This window comes from Oryx dammah, unplaced genomic scaffold, assembly GCF_014754425.2.
Source record: "Oryx dammah isolate SB20612 unplaced genomic scaffold, SCBI_Odam_1.1 HiC_scaffold_11232, whole genome shotgun sequence".
Lineage (NCBI taxonomy): Eukaryota > Metazoa > Chordata > Mammalia > Artiodactyla > Bovidae > Oryx > Oryx dammah.
In genome coordinates this window covers 1,925,067-1,934,678 of record NW_024080625.1, presented here as the reverse complement: position 1 = coordinate 1,934,678, position 9,612 = coordinate 1,925,067, and the positions used below count along the sequence as shown (strand labels likewise).

General features: G+C 53.1%; 1 protein-coding gene across 3 annotated transcripts in view; it reads right to left on the bottom strand.

Moving 5' to 3' along the window:
- Window positions 1–9,291, bottom strand: part of LOC120861316 (collagen alpha-1(II) chain) — a 30,042-nt gene extending 20,751 nt beyond the window's left edge. Inside the window, exons 1-11 of one of the 3 annotated variants that reach the window (XM_040236954.1) lie at window positions 9,058–9,291; window positions 4,744–4,953; window positions 3,272–3,288; window positions 3,039–3,071; window positions 2,905–2,937; window positions 2,751–2,804; window positions 2,503–2,604; window positions 1,447–1,524; window positions 771–815; window positions 612–665; window positions 137–190 (exon numbers count right to left, since the gene is read on the bottom strand). In XM_040236954.1, coding sequence (XP_040092888.1) covers window positions 137–190; window positions 612–665; window positions 771–815; window positions 1,447–1,524; window positions 2,503–2,604; window positions 2,751–2,804; window positions 2,905–2,937; window positions 3,039–3,071; window positions 3,272–3,288; window positions 4,744–4,953; window positions 9,058–9,142 — 765 coding nt within the window. In that variant the 5' untranslated portion in view covers window positions 9,143–9,291. The remainder of the gene's footprint in view (window positions 1–136; window positions 191–611; window positions 666–770; window positions 816–1,446; window positions 1,525–2,502; window positions 2,605–2,750; window positions 2,805–2,904; window positions 2,938–3,038; window positions 3,072–3,271; window positions 3,289–4,743; window positions 4,954–9,057) is intronic. The other 2 variants (XM_040236955.1, XM_040236956.1) reach the window with 2 other exon arrangements.
- Window positions 9,292–9,612: the final 321 nt, after the last annotated feature.

Sequence of the window (9,612 nt, the reverse complement as noted above, 5' to 3'; positions counted from 1 at the left end):
CCCCTCTCTCCAGCACCCCCTCTCTCCAGCACCCCCTCTCTCCAGCACCCCTCTCTCCAGCACCCCTCTCTCCAGCACCCCTCTCTCCAGGCCCTTTCAAGGGAGGCAGCCACTTGATTGACTCAGGTGTACTCACATCATCACCAGGTTTCCCAGGGGGGCCAGGAGGACCACGGGGGCCCATGGGACCCTACAAACAAAATAAGTGAGCTTAAGAGATGGTTAGAGGGGGGAAGACACCTAATCAGTGGGCGAAACCCAGGGATTATAGCTTTTGGAAGCTAGTTCATCTAAAAGGAAAAAAAGATGGAGGAACCAGTTTGTGCTGAGAGAGAGAAGAGGCGCAGAGCAGATCATAGCGGGAAGCAGTGGACAGCACAGGCCAGAAGGGGTGACCCAGAAAAAGGACTGACATGACAGAATCCTGGGTGGTTCCTGCCACATCTGGCTCCCTGTCAGTTCCCCCAGAGCTAAGACGGGACATCTGAGCTTCCTTTGAGCCCTCCACTGGAGAAAGCACTGGGCAGAGCCCAGAAGGCAACAGGACTAGGTTGTGAATGGCACATTGCCAGAAGATCCCCCAGGAGGGCAGGGCCCGCGCCAGCACTCACAGAGACACCGGGTTCCCCAGGTTCACCAGGGTTGCCTTGAAATCCTTGAGGTCCCTAAAAATTAAAGCAAGGACACCAGGTTGGCCCCCTAGAACAGACATCAGAGAGCTTGAAAGCATCTGTGTCTCCACTTTCCAAAAGGAAAAATCCAATACTTACGGGAGCACCAGCAGGGCCTGGGGGTCCCCGAGGTCCCATGGGGCCCTGCATTGGAACAGAAAATGAGGAGCTTTACTGGAAAGGCTTCACCCTCGGCCTCCACGGTGCCGCCGCCTCCCAGCCAACAGCCCAGACAAAGGACAAGGAGTTACTCTGTGAGCAGGGGCCCTGCAGGGGCTGCTCCCTCTCATTTTCCTCTCCCCTCGCAACATTCTATTTTTATTTATAGGTACCATTTGGACAGAGAAGCTGGCCTTGCTTTCCTCTGGACAGCAGCCATGTTTACTAAAGTCTGAGTTTCATTTAGCATGTGCCAAGTGGGAGCCACAGGACTGAGATTTCCTGCTGGAAGTCTTGTGGATGCTGGAGAACAGTGGCTGCTGTCTGCATTCTTCAGTTCTCATTCCAAGAGCAATAGCAACTGGCCTTCTGACAGATCAGCCTATATGCCTCTCTCCATCCTCATTCTTCTTAGTCACTCCAGCGCATCATTAAAACTGGCATCCATCGCCATTAAAAACCAAATGCTCTGGGCTAGCTAAATGGGAGGTTATGTAACTGATGGGGAAGGGCCGCTCCAAGTAATTATCTGTAAAGTGAGGTTGTCAGAGTCCCTGGCTCTGCTGAGGGCCGCCTCCTGCCACTTTGGCTGCGAAGAACTGGTGCCTTTTCTTACCATTGGTCCCTGCATCACTCCCATCTGGGCGCCACCAGCCTTCTCATCAAACCCACCAGCCATCTGGGCAGCAAAGTTCTGCAAATAAACCCAACAACATTAAAAGCTTGAGAGGCTATATGCTTTTCCTACATGGCTAGGTCAGCTATATCTGGATAGAAAAAAACTTTTAATTGTGGGAGACTAACCTAGCATTGATCAGAAACACTAATGATTCCTGAACAAAAGTTTTGGAAATGGCTTATTAGATGACAGTGGCATAACCATTTCCCTGGAAGATGAAGTGTTACTTGGAAGAGTATCCATTACTTGCATTTCATTTTGTAAGTTTTCTTTAATTTGAAAATATTAAATATATTATTCCACATAAATTGAAAACTATAACTAAAATATAACTTTTAAAGGTTCTTTTTTTTTCTTTTCTAAGACCTTAATGCCCAGCAAAACACTAAAATCAACAGTCTTAAAATATTTTACCAGAGAATATAGTAGGCATCTATGAGCCATTCAAGTTTAAAAATTTAAATCATAGCAAACATCAAAATGGCAAACCTGCAAAAACTGGGCAATAATGTAATTTGTTGATTGGTCTGACTCCAAAAACAACTTTAGCCACACACCTTTCCTCAGTGGGGCTCTTTCATGAGAATAAATAGTTGCTTGGAATGTACTTGGCAAAGATGAAGCTTCAACGTCTTCCAAGGACAGTGGTCACTCTTCTTCCAGGGAACCGCGAGTGCCCAGTCATCCTCTCCTCCAACCCCTACACCCACTCCCAAGGACCAGCCACACAGTAGAGATGCCAGGAAGCCAGGTAACTGAAGACTTTCTTTACAGAAACCCAGTGAGTGAACAAAGTCAGTCCTTAGCGCCACAGTCTCTCGCTCACTATGTGATTCCACTAAATTACAGCCCTGGGGGAGAAGTCCATGTTCAAGACAGGCTGTGGACACACTTCTGGCAGCCCTGGGAGCCAGCCAGGTGAGTGTGACTAGCAATTTAGAAGCCACATTTCTGGAGAGACAGCCTGAAGGAAGGGGACATAAGGATACTTACTCCACCAAGGCCAGGGGGGCCGGGGGGGCCGGGAGGACCAGGGGGGCCAGGGTTTCCAGGGGTCCCAGGCTCTCCATCTCTGCCACGAGGTCCAGGAGCACCCTTGGCAGAAAGAGAAAGAGGCCCCAGTGTGAAGCAGTGTTTATACAAGACCCATCTGTCTACAGGCTGCCCTTGAGGCATTTGGAGGGGTCCTTAGAGAACCTGGGGAGTCCACAAGGGTCAGACAGCATTGTTTCTCTACTCACTTTTTCACCTTTGTCACCACGATCACCTCTGGGACCTTGTTCACCTGCAGGTCCCTGAAAATGAAGAAAATATTGAGACGACAGCAAGACTGAGAGAGCCTGCTGATCAATAACTCAAGGAAAGCATGGAAAACGGGGTTTCTCTTTTTTTTACCTGAGGTCCAGGAGGTCCTTTGGGTCCTACGATCTGTGAGAGAGACACCGACAAAATGGCAAGTTAGAAGAGACCTCAAGGAAATGACCCAGTTAGAAAAGTTGACGCAACATGGGAGTAGAAAGTGTACTTACATCCTTGATGTCTCCAGGTTCTCCTTTCTGTCCCTGAAACATGAAACATTGTCAGGATTGAGTCAAGCAAGCTCACCAAGCCTCCAGTACAAAACAGTAGCCCCTGCATCAAGGTGCCCAGTGAAACAGATCTTTTGTTGATGCCTAAAAAACGCATGCTGAATGAGTACAGCATTGCTTTTAATGAAGAAAATATAAAGAGGAAAAAAAAAGCAAACAACAACAATCCTCACCTTTGGTCCTGGTTGCCCTGCAAATGGAAGAAATAGAGAAGGAGAATGTAAGAGTCATGAAATGGATAAGTACAACTTCTTGTCATTCAAACTTTCATGAAGGCATCATAGAAAGGGACACAACCAGGGAAGGAGGTAGCTTCCTGTTACTCCACTGAAGCCCTCTGTTGGGGTGTTAGGTTTCACTGGGGTCTGGAGTTGCTGAGGTCCCAAGAGGAACAGAGATGACCCAGAATTTGTTATTGAAAGGCAATCAGCATGCAGGGGCCAAAAAGAATACAAAGAACTCAAGGTCTATCAGCCACCAGGAGAGAAAGCACCCAAAACTGAGAAACGGAGAAGTTCAGTTTCTTCTCTTCCCCAGAAGGGTAAGAAGACCCTCCCATAGCCCAAGCACCCTGCAACACATCCCCCACCCCAGAAGAAGAGTTAGGTATTTAGAAAGGTCTTACATTCAAGCTGGGTCTCCATGAAGCAAGCACAAAAAAACAGCAGAGCACAGAAGTTACAGAGGGCATTGGAGTCAGTGCCCCCCCGAATCAATAACCCTTTCCCCATTTGTAGCAGTGAAATAGTAAATGTGATCAATGCTTCACTCACATAGGCCCCTGAAAAATGATCTGGGGAAGTGGGCTATCAAAGCGGCTTCCCCAAGCAGCTTTCCACGGTGGGTGAAGTGTTAAGGAAAGGCAACTGCTCGCTTCCTTTTCAACTGTCTTCTCGGCTTGATCAGGAAGAAAATGGTGAGGGCTACCCAAAAGGCCTAGATGTCTGTCCCCATCCCCCTTCAGGGGGATAGAGCATGGGCTCCAGACCTGGGGAGGGGTCACCTGCACACCTACACATTCACCAGCCCCGGCTCCAGGGTGTAGGCAACTGGGGCTCTGTCTGGGGCCCAGCTCCGCTCTTCACCACTAGAACTTCCAGACCCCAGCTCTTCCTTCTGCTAGGAACTTGCTCCTTAATTGGCAGTCAATACCAACAGAGGCAAAACCAAAAGGAAACTGCCACCAATGCTCCGTATTTTTCAAAAGGGGGCCTGCCCTTTCTGTCGCCCCATTGGCCAGCAGAGCTTGCTCCACATTGAAGACTACATGTTTGGAGGCCAAGGTGTGGGCAATAGAGGAGGAATGAATCTGTGTTTTGGCCAGAAGGAGCACTGGATCTCCATTGTGGCTCAAGGACTTTGCAGAGGTGCTTACAGTGAGGACGCTTGTGTGGAGTCCCCTCTGTCCTCCAGGTCTTAGGAGCATATTTTCTGGAGTGTCAGGTGAGGAAGGACCCCTCTGGGGTGTCAGACTCACTCAGTGTCATTCTGCAAGCGAGAAGTCACCTTTCCCTTCAGCCTCAGCTGCTGGGGTGCCATGGATAACCAGTCCCTCTGCTTCACAGAGATGACTGGCATCCATGGCAGGGCATTTGCTGCCCCTGCAAGTAATTTATTTATGTGGAACAGGAAATAAATAAATTACGACCACTGGCAGTGGGGAGGTCAGCTGAGCAGATGGGGCAGCACTCTCCGAAGGGGGTCTCGGGGCTGAGGCAGTCTTTCATGTCTTCACAGATTATGTCGTCGCAGAGGACAGTCCCAGTGTCACAGACACAGATCCGGCAGGGCTCGGGCTTCCACACATCCTTATCATTATACCTCTGCCCGTCCTGCACACAGCTGCCAGCCTTCTCTGCACCGAGGGTAGGGCGGGGGGAAGCGGAGAGCCAAGAGAAGGAGGGGATGAGGAGCCAGAAGAGAAAAAGAGAGAGGTTGCAGGTCAACTTGACATCATTTGAATGCTGAAGCGTGTGGACTCCGGCCACCCAACATAGAGAACTTGTTATTTTTTCTAAGACATCATTCATTCTTCCACGTAGTCAACAAATATTATTGTCCACTTTGCACTCTGCTCTCTATTCACCAATGAAAATCCTGACCCAGCAGGGAAGGTTGGGGGTGAGGGGGCAGCACTGAGGATGAAATACTGTCTTCATGCATCTCATATTGGGGAGACATGATGATGTGGGGGTCATGGGCAAGTTAGAGTAGGAGCAGGAGGAGGATGAGCCTCTGAACTGGGGGACTCAGGACTGTAAAGACAGAGGGGAGGGGAAAATGCAGAGATGCCCACACCCCACCCCACCCCCAACACAGGGACAGAGGCCTTCTTTCTTCTGCCTGCCTCTAGGAATTATGGGATCTGCTGAATACAACTGACAGCTAAAATTCAGAAGGCGTGGAGAAAATTCTACCCACAGAAATTAGACTCTATCAGCAGCCAGGCTCCAGAAGTAGATATATGGGGGTGGAGGTGTGTGAAAGGATGAGCTATCAGAGGTAGGATCTTGTCCCATTCTTTAAATAATATTAGTCTTAGGACCAATTTAGGGAAGGGGTTTGGGCCAGTCAAACAATACACCTGGATAGAACCCACGAGGGCTGATAAAATGCCCCGGGAGGCAAGCAGGGCCAAAGGTCCCTCTACAGGTGCTGACCTCCAGCTGGAGCCCCCTCTGGAGAGAGCCTGCTTCCACATGAAGACAACGTCTCAATGTGACGGAGGGGATATGGAAGGAGGCTTTGAATGCCTGGTCCCGGCCAAGAGTAGCCAGTCCAGGCCCGGCCCCCTCCAAGAATGCAGACAAAGAAGGGCACGGAGTAGTCCCCCTCCATAAGCGCCCTGCCGTCTGGAATTCACCCTGCAAACGAAGCCTGTGCTGACAAGAGCGCTCCGAAGAGCGCCAAGCGTGGCAGAGCCCGCACCACGTGCTAGGGAGCGCCCAGCGCTGTTTTTCTCATCAGAATCGTCAAAGCACTGGCAGCAAGGGATGAATAATAGGAAAGGGCCACAAACCAGGTGGGCGGAGAGAGAAACGGGCCTACCCCCGCTCTTTAAGGAGACTCTGAAAGATAAACCTTTTTTTTTACTAGACAAAAAAAAAAAATCCCCTCAGCCTTTGGCGGTGGGGGGTGGGGTGGGGTTGGCGGGGTGGGGTGGGGGGAAATCCTAGCTTAAGTAGCAAAATCGCTGGGCCACACCCACTGCTAAAATGGGTGGAGCTGCAGAAAGCGAGGGGTTGGGTCCAGACTACAGAAGAACCCACTCTCAGCCAGGAGGGCCGTAGGGGGGAAAGAGTAAAATGCTGGACGAGGGGGTTCACCCAGAAGGCAGATCAGATTTCCCTCGGAAGGGCGGTCCCGGGATGCGCGGGCGCTGGGGCGGGGCCGCAGCTCTGGGTGTGAGAGCCCTACGGTGACTCTGTGACTGCGGCTCTGGACGCAGCTCGCCCACGGACACTGGGAGGGTGAAAAGTGCGATTAAATGACTGCCCCAGAAAGAAGCCAGCTCCGTAACCGGATCCCTTAGGTGTGGACGGAGGAGCCCAGCACCTCCATAATTGCTGTTCGAAACGGCTGCCGATAGCATCCCGGCGCGCCTGATCGTGTTCCCCTCATTACCGCAGGGCCGTATAAGCGACTCTTTGTAGTAGGCCAATTAAAAAGTTACCTCTTTGGGGGAACTGTTTTGCTTCGCGGCCGCTCCGCGCAGGGCTGGAGCCTGAGAGGTGGCGGCGGGCGGGCACAGGGGGGCATTGTGGGAGATGGGGTCGGGGAGTCCGGGGGAACCCACCGGACCTTGCCTCTCATGAATGGGGCTTTTCTCGAGCGCACACAGAGTCCGATTCACAGGTCTCCGCAAGGAATCAGTTTAAATAAATACGGGCAGCGTTTCAGCCCCATCTGGAAGCCATCGCTGCCAATCTCCTAACGCAAACAAGCCTCACAAAGACGGATTGAGGTCTCTCCCCCGAGCCGAGGGGCACTTTTCAGAGACGAGGGCTGTGAAATGCAGATGTGGGTCAAAAACGCAGCAACCAATAAGCTTCTCAAACTTGTGGAAAGATGGGGAGGAGGGGCGTGCCCGAGCCCTAGGTTACTGACATTCCTGACGTCCACGCAGACTGCGTCCTTCCCCACGTCACGTCTTTGGGTCCGCTGACCCAGGGGAGTGGGTTACCCGGCCAGGGTGCGCTAGGGCGCAAAGCCAGCGGCTCTAATGCTCTGCCCCTGGGGAGGGAGGTGGGGGGAGGAGCGACTGGGAGATCTGGGCCCAAAGAGCTGTGGAATTCATTCCCTCCTAGGAAAGTTGCGGCGCTGAGAACGCTCTGCCACTTAAGTGAGCGCCTCTAATACCAGATGCAGAGTTTGGGGATTTTGAGAGTCACCTAGCTAATTCCATTGCGCACTATGGCAGAGGTCAGTCAAGAAGACAGCTTTGTGAGTGTGTAAGTGCAAATTTAGGACAAATATATAGTCAATCCGAGCTGGGGCCACTAAGCGACACCGTATTCCAAGTGCCGTGAGCGCGCCTCCAGCTTAGTGCACCTCCCGACCCCCTGGCCAAAATCTTCGGCCTGAGGCTTCTTGCTGCTGCGCCGCGGGCTCCAGTTCTGCCCCTGTCGATCACCCTAACGAACGGAAAGTCCTTCTGGGCCCGAAGCCTTCTAAACTGTCTCCAGAGATAGCCAGGTGGCAGGCGAGACTGCAGAGAATCGTCGGCAGACGGACTTTTGATTTCCATACCTTCCCCCTAAATTTCCCCTGCGATTGATTTACAATCTGTAACATACAAAGACAGGGCTGGAATCCCAGCCGTCGGAAACGTGCCCAAACACGTGGAAAAAAAAAAAAAACACTTCTCTACTTAATACACTTTCCAGGCTTCATTTGTCCTAAATATAATCCCAGACAGTGGGACTTTACCAAAGGAGATGATGGAAAGGTGCGGTTCGAACTGTCTTTGGACCAGATTGTAAAACTGCCATCTCTAACCATATACGGTTGAAATTGTTATAGCAATCGACCAACCGTGTCCCACTCCTCTGCTACACACACACACACACACTCGCTCACTCACTCCTGGCAGAGCCTCGGCTAGTTCCAGAAACTTTTATAAAAGTAACTCATTGTAGTACCTGGCTTGGGGGGGCGGGTGCTGGAGAGGGCGGCTGAGGGGAAGACGGCGGGGAGGGGGCGCTATTTTCCCGGACGTTTCAAAAGCAAGGTCTGGTTGGAATGTTACCGCCTTTCAGATGGCCTCTCCTGCGGGAAGTTTCTGTATCTTTTCGAGGCAAGGGGAAAGCCAAGATGCCAAGCGGGCTGCACCTTGCTCCTGGGCCAGCCATGAAAGGCAGAAAACCCACGAGGGGCACTGAGATCTCAGGGTGTCTCTCCGAAGCCCTTCATCGCGGCCTCGGGTTTCAGCCTACCAGTTTCAGAGAATCTCCTTTGTCTAACTAACTTCCCTTTGAACCTCAGACACCGACCCCTGGACACCACTGGGAATTCAACCCCTTGGCGCTTGCCCGCTTCTTCGCTCGTGCTTTTTCTCGCCTACTTTTCCTAAGATCTATGGGCCACAACCTGTTTTGCTGAACCCTGAGTGCTTGGGTGAGTCAAGCAGTGTGCGTGTGCGCTTAATTATCAAAGAGAGTGCGCTTGAATCTAAGCGCAAACTTCCGACCAGACGCTTTGCTTCTTTAATATTCCTGCGCAACGCAAGGACGGGCAAATGCCTCCAACCACCACCCGCGGGGAGGACGTTAGGACAGAGCCTCTGACTTGCAGAATTCCATTCAATGAGCTGCTGCGCATCCTGCACCCGTCTCCGCGCGCCTTGACCCCGGAGCCGCTCTAACCCAGACCCGCGGGCTCCAGAGCGCGAGAGGGCCAGGAAAGAGGATGCTGAGGGTCGACACAGAAGGGTGGCAGGCAGGAGCTGTGGACGACTTACGGACATCCTGGCCGTGACACCGAAGGACAGCGGCGACGAGCAGCGTCAGCAGCACCAGCGTCTGGGGAGCCCCGAGGCGGATCATAGCTCACCGCGGGGCCTGGCGGAGCCGGGCCCGGGCGGAGCGCAGCGAGGCGGCAGGAGCACGGCGTGGGTCCGGGTCTCTACCGCGCCCTCATGCAGGAGGCCTTCGGAGCAGGAGGAGGAGGCAGGAGACCCGGCAGCCCAGCAGCGCTCTGCGTCTTCTCTCCGCCGCGGCGCCCGTTATATGCGCCCGGCCCCTCTCGAGGCTGGCGAACTCGCCCAAACCGCGGGCCGCCCCCGGCCCCCCGCGGGGTTGTAACCTGAGACCCCGCCCCGTACCCCGCCTGGGCCCAGCCAGAGCCCGCACCTGCCCGGACCGGAGCCCCCCTCTCCGCTAGCCTTGCTTCCCGCCCCCCACCCTAAGTGTGCAGAGTGGCCTGATCGGGCGGGGCGCAGAGACGGCCCCTGTCTACCTCCCCCCCACCCACCTCGGGCTGCCGCGCTGCCCTCTCCGACCACAGGCGGGAAGGG